This window comes from Coenobita brevimanus, chromosome 71 (assembly GCF_032717465.1).
Source record: "Coenobita brevimanus isolate Jiangsu-jjx chromosome 71, ASM3271746v2, whole genome shotgun sequence".
Lineage (NCBI taxonomy): Eukaryota > Metazoa > Arthropoda > Malacostraca > Decapoda > Coenobitidae > Coenobita > Coenobita brevimanus.
In genome coordinates this window covers 40,471,945-40,489,545 of record NC_137024.1, presented here as the reverse complement: position 1 = coordinate 40,489,545, position 17,601 = coordinate 40,471,945, and the positions used below count along the sequence as shown (strand labels likewise).

The window sequence follows — 17,601 nt, the reverse complement described above, 5'->3', positions numbered from 1 at the left end:
CCTACACAGTGCATGCGACGCACTTAGTCATGAGTCTACTACGAGCCCAAAAGAAAGTGCTTGGATTTACTTAAAAATTGACAAGCCACAATATTCACAGAAATTTAGAAAGGTATGGCTAAAAGACGAGAAGTACAAAAATTGGCTTCTCAAGGTCCCTGGAGATAAATGGATTTTGTAAAATATGCAACTGTACTTTGCAAAACTGTGTGACCTTGAGAAACACAGAAACACAAATAAACATAAGAAAGCTGCAGAGCCTTTTAGTAGAGTGTGACACAGTTCTCCCATTTAAGAAACTTAGTGAAGCAAAAAAAAGTGAACTCTGGTCATGTTTGACCTATTGATTAATACTGACCTATTTCGTCAATATTGTGCAGAAAAAAACTGCTATAACTTGATTACAAAAATGTGGGGGGAGGGGGAGTAATATTAGTGACTTTTGATAGAATGGTTAGAGATATTTTAGCAACTTTTAGGCATGAGCATAGCAACATTTGAAAATGTGAGTTGGCAACCCTGATTCCTGTGCCACTCCAGTCAGCCTTCTGCCCTTTCTCTGCCTCCACACGTGCTGTGTGTTAACTTTGCTCTTTTTTTTTGGCCACCTGACCCAGCCTAACCATGCCACACTACCATGACTCGGCAAGACGGCGAAAGAGTTTGACCCAGGAGCAGAAGCTTGGTGTGATCACATGGAAGGAGAGAGGAGAATGTAATTGTGCCATCGCCAAAAAGTGCCAAGTCAACGAGTCAACTATTTGTCTGACCCAGCGATTGTTATGATGGAAAGGTACCTGGTCATGTACTGCAACCAACGGGAGAGGGAAGAAGTTCCAATCGAATCTATAAGCACACACAAACTCTTCAATTCAAGCTGTGGAATCCTCCAGTGTTTGTGGGTGCTGAAGTAATTTTTAGGTAAGTAAATGTCCTTGGAGAAATCCCAGAAAATTGCCCCAAAAGGTGAAGTTGGGGCTGGCTTGGGTACCATAAAACTCTTTAACATGTAAACATGTGGCTGTATAACGCGGAATTTTCATAAAGTGAGACCTGCCAGGAACAATAATTGAGCGTTATGTGAGGTATCTATACTGTGTATATATATATATATATATATATACACAGTATATATATTGCAGCAGCAAGAGGCTTACATGAATGAGTGTTAGTGCCAAGTTTAACATATGGATGTGAGACTATGGTGTGGCATGAAAATGAAAAGTCAAGAGAGCAAAGGAGATGGGCCTGCTAAGGAATGTATGTGGAGAAAAGACAGTGGACAGGATACAAAATAGTGTGATTCGTGAAAGATGTGGAGTGAGGAAGGCTATGGACACCAGAATCGAAGAGAGTGTACTGAGATGGTATGGTCATGTGGAAAGAATGGATAACAATAGAGTGGTGAAAAAGGTATACTGTGTCTGAGTGAATTTGGAGGAGGAAGGAGGCAAGGCAGGCCAAGGAGAAGGTGAAGGGATATGGTGGAAGGATGTGTGAGGAAGAGGTTTGGAAGTCAGTAAGGCTAGGGGACTAACAAGAGATCAAGCTGGCTGGATGAATATTGTGAGAAACGCATACGGATTGACTATTTATGTGAAGCTACGGAACATGATGAATGTTTTTGGTGTATCAGTTAAAGCCAGGAATCCGGGGACTTGAATGGTGAGCTAATGGAAGCATGGCCCATTGGACTGGGCAAATTTGGGTTGTCTGAACATTGTTACTCCTCACCCTGCCCTAGGGTGGGAAAGGAGGTCCAGATGATGATTGTATATATATATATATATATATATATATATATATATATATATTACAATCCCAGCTAACCGAGAAGCTTGGGGAATTTACCTTCCCAATTACCAATTTTTCTCGGGTATTTGATATTATATACTCATACATAGGCTATATCATTGCAGTATATACAATACCACTTGTGTCCATGGCCACACTTAACATTTCTCCATTGAAATAACCTAAAACACGCCACAACTGACTAACACACTTGGTTGCAGTGTTTTGCAGTAGTGCAAAATGCACATGGTAAGTCTATTTTGTTAAGTATTATTCATTATGTAGCATTCAGTTCATCAGACACAGAAAAATAACCTAAAGTAATAAACCTTGAGCATTAATTCGTGAACAGATGACTTGGAAAGAAATGTTCTACAGTTCAGTTATGACACCCTTGCCTACAGTTGTGTATAGCGCCATGGCCTACCCATTTACTCCTCACTTGACCGCCATCACTCCATCTCTCTCGCCACTAAGCTATTTCACAGATAATACTATCTTCTATTGACAGACGCCTCAATCCCGTTTGGGGTGGCCACAAACAAATCGCCTTCACGTCGTCCTGTCCCCCTCCGTTTCACTGCCCTGCTCCCAACTCACACACCCCTCTCTCATATACCTTTCCACCCCATCCCTCCATCTCATCCTCGGCCTCCCCCTCCCTCTTCCCCCCTCCACCTCAATCACATACACTCTCTTCGTCAGTCTTTCATCCTCCATCCTCTCCACATGGCCAAACCACCTCAGTGTGTTCCTCATAACGATTCCTATCACATCCACATCCACACCACAATGCTCCTTTATATCCTCATTCATCAGCCTGTCTCTCCATGTGACTCCACAGGCTCCTCTTAAATAACTCATTTCCACTGCTCTCACTCTTGACTTGTGTCCTTCAAACAACATCCAAGCTTCACTTCCGTACGTTAGAGTTGGTATCACAGTACTGTCCTGTAGTAACTTTTTCACTTCCATGCTCACTTCCCTGTTTCTTATCACTGCTTTCAAAGAACCAGCAACCTTTCTTCCCTGCTGTACCCTTTCAAGAACTTCACCCTCCAAACCTCCATCCTTACTCATCACACTACCCAAGTACTTAAACGTACTCACATTTTCCAATTCCTCACCATCCAACCTCGCTGTACATTCACTGACTTCACCTCTCTCAAAGACCATCACTTTACTCTTCCCTACATTCACTTTTAGATTCCATTTCTTACACACTCTCCCAAACTCATCCACCAAGCCTTGCTGCTCCCCTTCGTCTTCACTCAACAACACAGTATCATCTGCAAACAACAGTACAGGGAGTTTCCAAACACTATCCTCTCTCACCAGGGCCACTCCAACATCCACTACCCTACCTTGTACCTCTTTTATTACCCCATTCATGTACAGATTGAACAACCATGGAGACATGACACATCCCTGTTTCAACCCAACTTTCAAAGAAAAAAATTCACTTAGTTCACCATCCACACACACTGCAGCCTTCGCACCATCGTACATACTCTTCACAGCATCCAACAACTTCCCATCTACTCCATATATTCTTAACACTTTCCACAATCCTTGTCTATCCACCCTGTCATATGTTTTCTCCAAATCCATGAAAGCCACATACAACTTCTTTCTCTTTTCTAGAGACTTTTCCACTAAAGATCTAAGAATGAATATCTGATCTACACAACCTCTTCCCTTCCTAAAGCCTCCCTGTTCTTCTCCAACTAATTTCTCTGTTCTTTCTCTAACTCTGTCAGTAAGTATCCTACCATACACTTTTCCTATTATACTAAGAACACAAATGCCACTATGATTACCACACACTTCTTTTTCCCCTTTTCCTTTGTACAAGAGAATAATTATATCTGACTTCCAATCCTCCAGGACTCTACCTTCCTCCCAGGCCAATCTGCACATCTTCCACATCCATTCTACTACTATCTCTCCCCCACGCTTCAGCATTTCACCACAAACTCCATCAATTCCTGGGGCTTTCCCCGATTTAACTTTCTTCATTGCTTCCACAGATAATACAATACATACAAAAGAATTGCAAGCACAGTAAGTTTGTCAAACAAAATACTGTACAGTAAATGCTTCATTTCTATCAGCTAGAGTTTATCTTTTCGCCAATGCAATTGCATTCTAAGCTATACGATGACCATCTGAGTACAGAACACATCTGATGCCAATGCAAATGTTTTCTAAAGTTATATAATCTTAAAATGCATTTGATGCCAATGAAAATGTTTTCTAAAATTATAAAATCTTAAAACGCATTTGATGCCAATGCAAATGCATTCTAAATGACAATCTTGGAATACGTTTGATGCCAATGCCAATGCAAACATTTGATGACAATGCAAATGCGTTCTAAGATGACATAAAACGGATTTGCACTGGCAGAATAAACTCTAGCTAACAGAAATAAGCCATTTGTTTTATTTGAATAAATTATTTATTTGCTTCAGTTCCTTCGTATTTACTCCATCATTTGCAAAATAGCTGTGTGGCAAGTGAGGGATAGAGTGACTGCGGTCAGTAAGGACACACACACACAACTGACCAAGGGAGTCATGAACTCAAGATAACTCTATTGTACAGTCGCCCTAAGAAGTGAGAGCTGAGTATCCAGAAGTTATCGGTCAGCAATGATGCACATACTCCGGATTAAATCTTTACAAAGTGAAACTTGTTATGTAAAATTATTACAGAAAACAATAAGCAAACATCAAAATACCAGTATACAGTATTTCAAAAGCATAGGAAGCAGTCCGTTTGTTAGGGAAATAGAAAATCCTAAAAGGAACTAACTGAAATTTCAGAACTAATGCTCAAGGACAGTCTGGAATAATTTGCAGAGTTCATATCAAATGTGGTGACATGCAATAATTTTTAGTTGCATAAGACTGAACGATTGGGCAAACATGAGGGACGATTGGGCAAATATGAATTGGAGCAGATGGGAGACGTAGGAAGGTGTGTGTAGGATATTTACAGAAGAAATATGTGCAGCATGTGAGGTGGTGTGTGGAAGGAAGAGAAGACGGAGGGGGGTGCAAGGAACAGCGTGGTGGACTGAAGAGGCGAGACAGGCTGTGGCACAAAAGAAGAAAGTATACAATGAATGGATGAGAAATAGGGAAGTGGAAGAAGTTGAGAGGCGGAAGAGAGAGTTATATGTAGAAAGAATGAGAGAGGTGAAAAGATTAGTAAGAGAGAGTAAGAAGAGAGTGGATGAGGAATTTGGAAGGAATTTGAGTGTAAAGTGGAGGGACTGTAAGAAAATGTTCTGGAAATAGGTGAAAAGAGTAAGACAGGGTGGAAGTGAAGTTAGCAGAGGAGTGAAAGATAAAAATGGTAGATTACTAGTGGAGAAGGGAGAAAAAGTGAGCAGATGGAGAGAACACTTTAACCCGCGCCGTCCCGGCGACGTGAATTAACGCGGCAACATTGCAAGGTCCCTAATTTGCACAATTTTCAATTTTCGAGTGATTTCACGAGTGATTTTTGGCATGTATACACGGGACACCTTCCTCTATTCCTCTACAAGATGCCAAGCAGGAACAATGCCTTACACCTCATAATCTCCCCCCCCCCCACCTCGCACGCCATTGTCTCGGCAATTCACCTGTTACCAGTGACCTGGCCAATAAAGACATTCAGGGCCAGAGTGATTCCCCAATCGATGACAATGTGGAGGACAAAGTTTACACAGCATTACAAGAAGAAACAGTCAGAAATGATGATCAGGTAATGTGGGAAAAAAAAGGTCATGAATGGTGATGAGTTAGTGAGTGAAACAATGCTTATAATGCCTATATTACTGTTTGAAAACCAATATACTCTTGTACTACATATAAATTTGTACCAAGTAAATAAATAAATACTGTTTATGAGTGGATAAAATAGTTACCCTCCCATAGAACTCGTTTTTTTTTTGGTGCCAGACTGTTAGAAAACCCAGTCAGGTAAGGAAGTACTCGCACCTACATCCGGTATTTTAAACCTCAGGTGAGTGATTTCTCTATGAATTTTCGATGTTTCTCACCAAAAGCAGATGTTTGAGCCAAAAAAAAAAAAAAAAAAAGGTCCAAAAACGTCGGGATGGGGCAGGTTAAGGAATTGTTGAACATAGAGGATGGAAGTAATGCGAGTATAAGTGGCTGGGGAATGGCTGGGAGAAGGAGGGAGGTGAGAAGACAGGAAGAAATCAGTAGGATAGAAGTTGTGGAAGCAATGAAGAAAGTTAAATCAGGGAAAGCCCCAAGAATTGATGGAGTGTGTGGTGAAATGCTGAAGCATGGGGGAGAGATAGTAGTAGAATGGATGTGGAAGATGTGCAGATTGGCCTGGGAGGAAGGTAGAGTCCTGGAGGATTGGAAGTCAGGTATAATTATTCCCTTGTACAAGGGAAAAGGGGAAAAAGAAGTGTGTGGTAATCATAGGGGCATTTGTCTTCTTAGTATAATAGGAAAAGTGTATGGTAGGATACTTATTGACAGAGTTAGAGAATGAACAGAGAAATTAGTTGGAGAAGAACAGGGAGGCTTTAGGAAAGGAAGAGGTTGTGTGGATCAGATATTCATTCTTAGATCTTTAGTGGAAAAGTTTCTAGAGAAGGGAAAGAAGTTGTATGCGGCTTTCATGGATTTGGAGAAAGCATATGACAGGGTGGATAGACAAGGATTGTGGAAAGTGTTAAGAATATATGGAATGCTGTGAAGAGTATGTACGATGGTGAGAAGGCTGCAGTGCGTGTGGATGGTGAACTAAGTGAATTTTTCTCTTTGAAAGTTGGGTTGAAACAGGGATGTGTCATGTCTCCATGGTTGTTCAATCTGTACATGGATGGGGTAATAAAAGAGGTACAAGGTAGGGTAGTGGATGTTGGAGTGGCCCTGGTGAGAGAGGATAGTGTTTGGAAACTCCCTGTACTATTGTTTGCAGATGATACTGTGTTGTTGAGTGAAGACGAAGGGGAGCTGCAAGGCCTGGTGGATGAGTTTGGGAGAGTGTGTAAGAAATGGAATCTAAAGGTGAATGTAGGGAAGAGTAAAGTGATGGTCTTTGAGAGAGGTGAAGTCAGTGAATGGACAGCGAGGTTGGATGGTGAGGAATTGGAAAATGTGAGTACGTTTAAGTACTTGGGTAGTGTGATGAGTAAGGATGGAGGTTTGGAGAGTGAAGTGCTTGAAAGGGTACAGCAGGGAAGAAAGGTTGCTGGTTCTTTGAAAGCAGTGATAAGAAACAGGGAAGTGAGCATGGAAGTGAAAAAGTTACTACAGGACAGTACTGTGATACCAACTCTAACGTACGGAAGTGAAGCTCGGACACTGTTGGAAGGACACAAGTCAAGAGTGAGAGCAGTAGAAATGAGTTATTTAAGAGGAGCCTGTGGAGTCACATGGAGAGACAGGCTGATGAATGAGGATATAAAGGAGCATTGTGGTGTGGATGTGGATGTGATAGGAAGCGTTATGAGGAACACACTGAGGTAGTTTGGCCATGTGGAGAGGATGGAGGGTGAAAGACTGACGAAGAGAGTGTATATGAGTGAGGTGGAGGGGGAAACAGGGAGGGGGAGGCTGAGGATGAGATGGAGGGATGGGGTGGAGAGGTATATGAGAGAGGGGGGTGTGAGTTGGGAGCAGGGTAGTGAAATGGCGGGGGACAGGGCGACTTGGAGGCGATTTGTTTGTGGCCACCCCAAACGGGATTGAGGCATCTGGCAATAGATAGATAGATAGATAGATAAGACTGAAAAGAAGAGAGACTCAATAAAGAAATAAAATTTGCCATTATTATTATTAAATAATTTCTCTTGCAATACTTTGGGAATAATTTAAAGTAATATAGTTCCGTTTCTGTTTTCTCCATAGTCGACAACAGAAAGCGGGAGAGCAGGCTAAGTTAGTAGAACTATTTTAAATGGTTCGTTCAAGAAGCACAGAAGGAGGCCACTTGTGCTCAGACATGCAGTTATTACAATGCATTTGGCCAGTTTTCCATTAAGAAAAATCTCTGAAGAATTAATATAGGTCAGTAAACGAAATATAAAGAAAGAACCTTGGAAATTAGCCGAGAGTCAGGGCTCCTTGGAGAATGTCAACTTGTGTCATAGCCTAGTATCCTCAGTGCATGAATGACTCGCAAGAATAATCAGATGTAGAGGTTCATAAACAAACTCACTGAGTTCAAAACTTCAGAATCGGCATTTTCAGTTAACCAGGATGTAGTGGTTTATCTATAATTAAAGATGTAACGCATTAAAAGACAGTAGTAAGTGCTTTTGCAATGCAGGAGTTTATACTCCTGTACAACACTTCTTTCCAAATCATCAGTTCACCAATAAATGCTCAAGATTTATTTCTATACTTTATTTCTCCATGTCTTTATGAATAAAATGAATAATATTAAACAGAATGAACTTGCCAAGGTACTGTATGATACTGGAAGCTTGTGGGTAGAGTTGGTTGGGTAGGTAGAAAACTGCACGGGCGCCACACATTTCCAGCCAATGAAGAATGTAACTTTTTTTTTTTTTTTTAATGGGATTGTTCAACTTGCTTCACACACTCACTCATCCTCTTTATTGCCTAATGTAAGAGAAAAGAGTAAAAATCTGTCATACCTCCTTACAACTGAAAGTAAGTTTGCAACACTGGGAATAAAGTAGCTCATTATAATTACTATAAGAGAGAAGACAAAGAGAAGAGGTAGAATGGTCTTGCTGCTGCCACAGGTAGGGTATTACTCGTATCACTATGAACAATTTCACTGTTGTGGCATCCTTATTGTTGCTATACCATCACCACAGCATTTGAAAATAAGGTAGTGTATTCCAGTCACAAGAATTTTCCATAACTGGTCTTCGAAACTAGAGCATTTGTATTTGAAATCGTGGGAAGCAAATACATCAGGAACTCCGGGTTATACAACGTGCCACACACGAAGTAACACATAACACATTCATTCAAATCGGGAAACTTATCCAAGTGTTAACTTCTAATATATCACTGCCTCATGTTAATCTTTTTACATAACTGTTAGCGTGATATAGTGTATATTTTATGCGATATGACGTGATGAAGGCACAGAATTTTTATCTTATATTCATTAAGTTTTCACTGAATGTATGGCAGTGCAGAGTGATCGAACCATTCTGAAACTCTGTCATCGCTTCTTGGGGCAACTGTACAACACTTCTTTCCAAATCATCAGTTCACCAATAAATGCTCAAGATTTATTTCTATACTTTATTTCTCCATGTCTTTATGAATAAAATGAATAATATTAAACAGAATGAACTTGCCAAGGTACTGTATGATACTGGAAGCTTGTGGGTAGAGTTGGTTGGGTAGGTAGAAAACTGCACGGGCGCCACACATTTCCAGCCAATGAAGAATAACTTTTTTTTTTTTTTTTTTTAAATGGGATTGTTCAACTTGCTTCACACACTCACTCTCTCTCTCTCTCTCCCTATCGAGTAAGCTGCAATACCATGGTGGATGGAAAGCTGATGACAGGGAGAGCTGGAGATCCCATTTCATCAGCCCTCAAGACCAGTTCCTGTCCATCCACCTTTGCTAAATTTTTCAGTGCTTCAGTAACACAAAGAGTGGCCAACATGCTCTCCAATACAAGTACCGTACCTCTAACTGTCAACACCAAACTACATGCACATTACACATTACACTTCCAAATTCAAGCAAAATGGTGCCTCATAATCAAGCCTTGGAGTTCATGGAGGGAGGGGGGACCATAAATGCCTGCACCATCCGCCACTCTCCCAGTGACAACCCACCGAGATGCCTGGAACCACTGCCTGATTCACTCCTTCATTTCTGCAGCCTTCCCTCTAACTTTCACAGCCTTCCCTCTAACTTTCTCTCTGTTAAGCACCACTTCTCCTTCAAATCTCACCTTCTCTTCCTGAGACTCAGTTGTCTGAGGAACTGATAGCAAAACCTTCTCTGTATCCTCCTAGTTTCTCTATACTCATTTCAAAGCCAGGGGTGGCTGTTGTGTATATGTATGCAATGACTGATCTTGTTCTTATGTTCCTGAACTTGATTCTTCTGAATTCTCCACTCTCTGGCTTCGCCCTTCCTGTCATTCTCGGACTAATTACTGTGTATCTGTGCTGTTTACTTATCCCTAATTCTACTATGAAAAACTCTGACTATCTTACTTCTAAGATGGAACACATCTTACCAGTTTCTCATTTCTCTGATATCTCCATTTTGGGTAATTTCAATGTTTACCACCACCTTTGGCTCTCCTCTCCTTTCACTGATCCACCTGGTGAACAAGCCTACAACTTTTCTACCCTTAATGACCTAGAACAGCTTGTTCAGCACCCTACCCGTATCCCTGATCACCTTGGTAAGGGTTCCAACATATTTGACCTCTTCCTTACAACTAATCCTTCTGCTTACATTGTTACTCTTTCCTCTCCGTTGGGCTCCTCCAACTACAACCTCATCGCCTTAACTTGTCCTATTACTCCAGTGTGGCCTGTGGACCATCCAAAGAAACCTCAGTTGTGGCACTTTGGAGCTGCTGATTGGGAGGCCCTCAGGCAGTACTTTTTTAATTTTCCCTGGAATGATTGTTGCTTTCAAGGCCAAGAGCTATCCGAGTGTGCCATGTGCATTATGGAGATTATTTTCTTGGGCATGGAAACATATTCCTTTCTCATATCCTCTGACTAATGCAAAAAACCTTGGTTTAATCATGCCTGTTCTAATGCTGTCCACAACAAGAAGGCCTACAAAAGGTAGCTACCGGAGCCAATCCGCCCAAGAATCTCATTTTTATTTTTTATGTTTCTGCCTGGAATTGAGCTAAGTCTGTTCACTCTGCTAAAAATAACTGCATCCATACTAAATGCTTTGAACTCTCCAACTCAAATTCCTGCTCCTCCTGGCACCTTGCCAAAACCTTTCTAACAACTTTACCTCATCATCCTTCCCTCCTCTTTTCCACACTGTAGTTATTTATTTATTCTACTGATAAAGCAGATCTCTTCACTCAGACTTTCCTCCAATTCCTCCTTGAACGATTCCAGTGATGTTCCTACATCATTTCCCCCCTCTGACTTCCTCATGGCTGACATTAAAATTTCTTCAACTGATGTATATTCTGCCATCACTGGCCTCAATATTGAAAAGGCATATAGGCTTGATGGGGTCCCTCCTGTTGTTCTCAAGGACTGTGTTTCTGTGCTTACACTTTGCCTAGGTAAACTCTTTCGCCTTTGTCTATGAACTTGAATGTTTCCTTCTTGCTAGAACTTTGCTCTCATTCAGCCTGTCCCAAAGAAGGGTGATCATTCCCAACGTTTTATCACCCAATTGCTTTAACATCCTCTATTTCAAGAGTTTTTGACTCCATTCTTAAAAAAAAAAAAAAGTATCTTCCCTATCACAACCTTCATTCTGATCATCAGTATGGGTTCCGTCGGGGATGCTTCACTGGCGATCTTCACACCTAACTTTCAGACTCTTGGTCATCCTCATTTTGTGACTTTTGGCGAAAGTTTTGCCATTGCACTTGACATCTCAAAGGCTTTCAATCAAGTCTGACATAAACCTTTAATTTCCAAACTGCCCTCTTCTTCTATCCTTCATCTCTAGCTTCCTTTCTGGTCATTCTAAAGTTACTGTTGCAGATGACCACCGTTCTTCTCCTAGAGCTATTAACAGTGATGTTGCTAAGGGCTTTGTCTTATCACCAACTTTCTTCCTTTTATTCTTTAATAACCTTTTAAGCTGTACATTTAACCCAATCGACTCATACACTAATGGTTCCACCCTTCACCTTTCCATTCGCTTCCTGCAGCGTCCATCTCAGCAGTAATTTCAACAAACAAGCAATGAGGCTATGGCAGACCTAGTGACTGACTTGGATTGTACCTCTGACAGTGGTAAAAGTAATCTTGTTGTTTTAATGCATCAGAAACTAAGTCCTAACACCTATCAACCCATCAAAATCTTCCACTGGAGTACCCACTGATGTTTAATAATATCCAGCTCAATCCAGTATCATCTTTAAACATACTTGGGGTTTCATTCTCTCGTAATTTCTCTTGGAAAGATCAAATTACATCTCTTGTAAAATCTGCTTCCAAGAGATTAGGTGTGCTAAGCCAACTTTATACCTTCTTTACCTCTGCACAGATGTTGGCTTTATACATGGGTTTTAATCACCCATGTTGAGTACAACCCTCGTGTGTAGGGAAGTTCCCCACATACAGCTCTTCTCAGCAAGGTGGAGTCAAAAGCTTTTCGTCTCATTAACTCTCCTCCTCTTACTGGCTCCCTTCAATCTCTGTCTCTTTGCCGCACTGCTGCATCTTTATCTATTGTCTATTGCTACTTCAATGGTCACTACTCCTCTGAACTAACTGCTTGCACCCCTCCACCACTACGACGGGTGCACAGCACCCGACTAGCAACAAACTCTCATCCCTTTTCCGTCCAACTCTCTGATGCACGAGTTAATCATCACTCCCAGTCCTTCATTTATGCAACAGGTCAAGTCTGGAATTGTCTCCCTCTGCCTGTATTTCCTACTTCCTGTGAGAACCAGTCTTTCAAATACAGTGTGTACAGGCATCTCAAAATGAACCGATCTTGATTTTTTTTTTTTTTTTTTTTTTTAAGGAACAGTTTGCAGGCTCCTGGCCTTTGGTTCCTTCTTCCTTGCATTAAAAAAAAAAAAAAAAAAAAAAAAAAAAAAAAAGCCACAGTGGGGAGTTTGTGGACATAGTTGCAATTTCAACGGCATTTCTCGGGGATCTTTACACTGTACTATCATTTGTGGATATGCATTATTATGTCATGCGTTACTTCCATACGTGTGTTCTAGATAATTATCATTAACCTTTATTCTTGTTTACTATTGCCTTACATTGAACTGTACATGAAAGCAGGTGATGGTCAAACACTGAATTCCTCTTTTCTCCCATAAGTAAGTTATGTACTCCATTAAACAAGCATTCACTTAATGAGCAGATTTAATAAATACTTCAGTGTGTGTGTGTGTGTGTGTGTGTGTGTGTGTGTGTGTGTGTGTGTGTGTGTGTGTGTGTGTGTGTGTACACAAATTTACTATGGTCAAACTAACCTGTGGGAAACCATGGTGCCCCATCCATTCTGTTTGGCTAGAAGGTGAGCATTGATGGACTCTGTAACAGAGCCAATCTGGTTCACTTTCAACAGAAGACAGTTACAAGCCTTCTTTTCAACAGCCATGGCAATGCGCTTAGGGTTGGTTACGGTCAAGTCATCACCAACAATTTGGATTGAGGTGTTAGAGGTCATCTTCGTCCAATTCTCCCAGTCATCCTGGAAATAATAAAAATCTGACTTTGTCAAATGATAAAAATGTTATTGTTGTAATATTCTGAATAAATTATAAATAACTTGATATACTAAGCAGATTCTATGCTGACCAAAGTAACTACATACATAGCATTCTTGGATGAAAAGTTACTTATTTAATATGGCTAAAGGTCATGAAGCTGATGCGTGGTATTAACAATGAAATCCAACTTTCTACAGCTTCTTTCTCACTCTTTGCCATCTGTAACTACATGAAATTTTTACAATTTTATAAAGATGTTGAAGTTTTTGTTAGATGGAAAAGTTACATTTTATCTACAATATAAGGTGGTGAGTCAATAACTAGCACTTGCCAAAAGCATACAATAGTGTAAATTCAGAAGCAGAAATAATTATATAAGTGCCAAACTTAACTTCAATAATTTACTCTAAACTAGCAAACAACCTTCACTAGTATTATGTCATCATGGACAGTTGTTGTTGTTGATCATCCCCAGTCCATCTGGCTGAGCAGAAATCAAATGCAGGCAAGCAACTTCCCCTGTAGGGGTGTCCTGTACAGTGAACCAATGTTCCTTTACTGCTAATAGCAACTCACCACAGCAAGGCACAGGGAATACTGTGGAGGTCTGGGCTGTGGAGACACTGCATTTGTGTCTCCAACCAGTTAACAGAGGCAACATAGCAGGCTCCATTTCACCCCATAAATTAGTTGCATGGTTATCACCCAGCACTGTAAATGGTTTCCTGGGTTAACAGAAACCATCAGGATTGTCAATCAATGCAAAGTCACCTGAAGCAGAAAGAAGAGTAATAAAAGCTAACAGGAAGGAAAGGGAGAGGTATGAGGAAAAGAAGACAGACAGAAAGGGAAGGGGAAGGAAGCAGGAAGAATCACTTCATCAACCAAGTTGATGATGGTTACCACGAACTCTGTAGAGTAGGCAGTAATACAGTATACCCTTACATGTACTATATTTGGTGGTAGGTGGGGGTGCTCACTATCCACTCATGATGTAGTGCAGCTTTGGGTGTCTGCCCTTTCCTCTCACCCTTCCTTCCTCCTCTGTCTTTCTTTCCTTCATTCTTTCCCCTCCTGCCTATAGACGACTCTACTCTGAGTGACATGCTGAGTGGTTTCCTGTATACCAGGAAACCATTTATTATGCTGGGTGGTATAACCATATAACCCAATTAAGGCGCCCCAATCAGATTGAGCCTGTGTAGCTTTATATCCAAGGGGTGATTAGAGTATATTGATCACATAATACCATGCAAAGATGAATGAGGTTGGTCACTTTCATCTTAAATGTCAGGACCAACTTGCCTAACCACAGGCTTCTCCACTCCTCATGGGGCAACACAGGATTGGATGATGGATGGATGTTCAGATGTACTGTACTGGAATATGATAGCCTAGCCTTCAACCTCTTCACTTTGGAGGAGGTATTATGGAAATGGTTATTACCATTTGTAATTACTATATATTTTGCCTGCCATTACTGTAACATGAACATCTCAATACTGTAAAGCTGGGTGCTCTTGTCATTACCCTTTCAGCACAAGGATTTTCTTTTTTTTTTTTTTTTAATTCTTGCTACCTTCAACAAATTTTATTCTGCTTAGGAAAGACCTCACAAACTGAGTAATCTTAATATGTGCATTTAACTTCTCTACTTCAAGAACTTGCTGGGAAAAAAAAAAAAAAAAAAAAAAAAAAAAAAGGTAGCAAAAATAGTAAATACATCACTGCAGTGAAACTGTAGGTGCTGTTAACTAATTACACTCTTCCCATACTCTGGTACATTTGCATTATATGAATATAGAGAATAACCACTCTTGTAAGGTTGCATATATTTTTTTTTTTTTTTTCTTCATCAGTGGGTGATAAAATTTAGCTACACTTCCTACGAGTAAAAATAAAAACTTGCAAAATGAGTTCACTCCAAGCTGATCCCAAGTTTTAGAAGTGAAAATTATAGCTAGGGGCTGACCAACAGTCAATGATTTATGACAAGTTAATGGGAAAAATCCCTAATTTTGATGTGGAGTTTGAAGAAATATCGAAGTATTTTGTGCCCGGAAAGAAATATTTATGGCTGCTGGAAGGTACTATCTTATCTATACCAAGTTCCATACACTGCAGTGTGAAGAAAGTCATGGTTACAACAGTTTAGACTACAGGTATTTTTCATATCTAATGACTGACCATGAAATCAACAGCCTTCCAGAATTATCAAGGAGAATTTTTTTCTTTTCACAGCTGTGTGATATTCATTCATTCATTGCCAGACGCCATGTGTCCCAAACGGGGTGGCCAAGGGCTTAGAGTTAATTGTTTTACAGGGAGGGTGTGATATGAATATGAAAAAACAAATATTGTATATAGAATATCAAATACAGTACCTGGTCAAATGGATCTTCAATGGAAACAATTGGGAATTCCTTGCAGAATTCCATGTACATATCTCTCAGTTGGTCACCAGAGATCTTCTGTGACCCATCATTGTTGGCAGTCTTGAAATCCAGATCATAAATATTATTTCCCTTGAAGAATTCAGAGGCAGCCACATCCATGCCAATTTCAATCTTGCCAGTATAACCTGCCTTCTGGATGGCCTCCTGGATAAGGTTAAGGGCATCCTTGTTATTGAGGATGTTTGGTGCAAAACCACCTTCATCACCAACAGCTGTAGCATCAAGACCAAAACGAGCTTTGATAACAGCCTTGAGGTGGTGGTACACTTCACTACCCATTTTCATGGCCTCTGTGAAGCTGGAGGCACCAGTGGGAAGGATCATGAACTCTTGCATGGCCAGCTTGTTACCAGCATGGGATCCACCATTGATAACATTGAAGGCTGGAACTGGCAGGATAACTTCACCAAGGTTGGCAAGGTTAGCGATGTGCCTGTCAACACAACCACGAGTTACTATACAGCCCCAGCTTACCAGTTATTTGATACACCACACCAAGAGTTATAACTCATCTTACCAGACTGCCTAGGGAACAACTACTACTACTACTAATACTACTCATCTTACCAGATATGAGACAAACCACACCAAGAGTTATGGCTAATCTAACTTATGAACCACACACCATAGCCCATCTTAACAGTTATTAGATATGATACAAGTTACAGCATTGTGCAGTTACTGTAAAAAAATATCCATCCAAAAGAAGTTCTACCAGCTACTAAAGTATGCTACACAACAAACAGAAACTTGAAAAAGTGCCGCTTTCAATTTATGACAACCTAGTATTTTGTAAAATTATATATATATATATGAGGCGTCTAGAGCCAAAGGGGCATCCCCACCAATATACTGGTTTTGAGTTAGGTAGGGGAGACAACAGTCTTAACTCTCTTCTCAGTGACAGCACTGGTTGCCATACAAGATTCGGCCTTCTGGACAGTGGTAGAGGGGCTCAAAGTCACGTGGGTTTGTCCATGCTGCCGGGCGAACAAATCAGAGCAGGCAGGCATCTAAGCCACACAGCCCAAACCAATCAGCATTCTCACTCTCTGCCACTCCCCCAGAGCAGCCAATCAGCAAGCGTGTGGCCCGCCCGGTGTGCCGGTGAGGCTTCCCTCCCGTGTTCACTGAGGTGTATAATTATTACGTATTGGATTTTTACTCCATTTATCGTGGACCATTGGTGACAAGATGAGCTGTTGTTATTGGGGTTCAAGGGGGGGTGACAAGATGAGTTCATCACATAATTACAGTGACGAGGTGGTGCCTATAACCTCTCGTAAGTGTCAGAAATGTGTGGAGAAGTGGAAAAAGGTAGAAATGAAGAGGAAAAGAGAGTGGTGAGGGGAGACAGCGGGAGGGGGCGTGGCACCGAGGAGGCAGAGTTGGATGTTGATCTCCTAGATGACGACCCCACCATTTAACCCCCCACTACCCCTTCTCAATTTACTTAAGCACAACACTACTTTTTTTTTTAGTGTTATTATTTCTATCTATTATGGTAGAGGAAAAATAATAACTGCATTGATTTCAGTTTTAGTTGTCAAAAACGTGAAATTATAGTAATAATTATTCGTTTATTAATATTAAGTGAACTGGAATCTTCAGTTAATAAAGTTTTGTACATTAATACATTCGTTGATGTTTTTTCTGCTATGTTTTTAAATCCCTACAATGTTATTATGCCTACTTATAAATTGGGGGTTTGGTTTACTGCCTATTTTGTGGTTACGGTTATTATTGTTTTGTTTTTTTGGCTTTACATGTAGAGCATAGGCGCTGATGATCATTTTGATGTATAAAAGGTTTGTTTATTGCCTTCTGGTTATGACGTTGCCATAAACACAACTTTAAAGCGTCATAACTCAAAAGTACATTTTGGCGCCGATGCCCCTTTGGTTCTAGACGCCTCATAATATATATATATATATATATATACATACATACATACACACACATACAGTACAAGTCC

At 40.6% G+C, this 17,601-nt stretch overlaps 2 protein-coding genes across 2 annotated transcripts in view; one reads left to right on the top strand and one right to left on the bottom strand.

Annotated features, from left to right (window-relative positions):
- The window catches only part of Rab14 (RAS oncogene family member Rab14), a 512,826-nt gene that overhangs the window by 178,695 nt on the left and 316,530 nt on the right, over window positions 1-17,601 (top strand). The window lies entirely within an intron of this gene.
- Eno (alpha-enolase) overlaps window positions 1-17,601 on the bottom strand; it is a 44,715-nt gene that overhangs the window by 10,232 nt on the left and 16,882 nt on the right. Inside the window, exons 2-3 of the mRNA XM_080277855.1 lie at window positions 15,555-16,059; window positions 12,931-13,151 (exon numbers count right to left, since the gene is read on the bottom strand). Coding sequence (XP_080133981.1) covers window positions 12,931-13,151; window positions 15,555-16,059 — 726 coding nt within the window. The remainder of the gene's footprint in view (window positions 1-12,930; window positions 13,152-15,554; window positions 16,060-17,601) is intronic.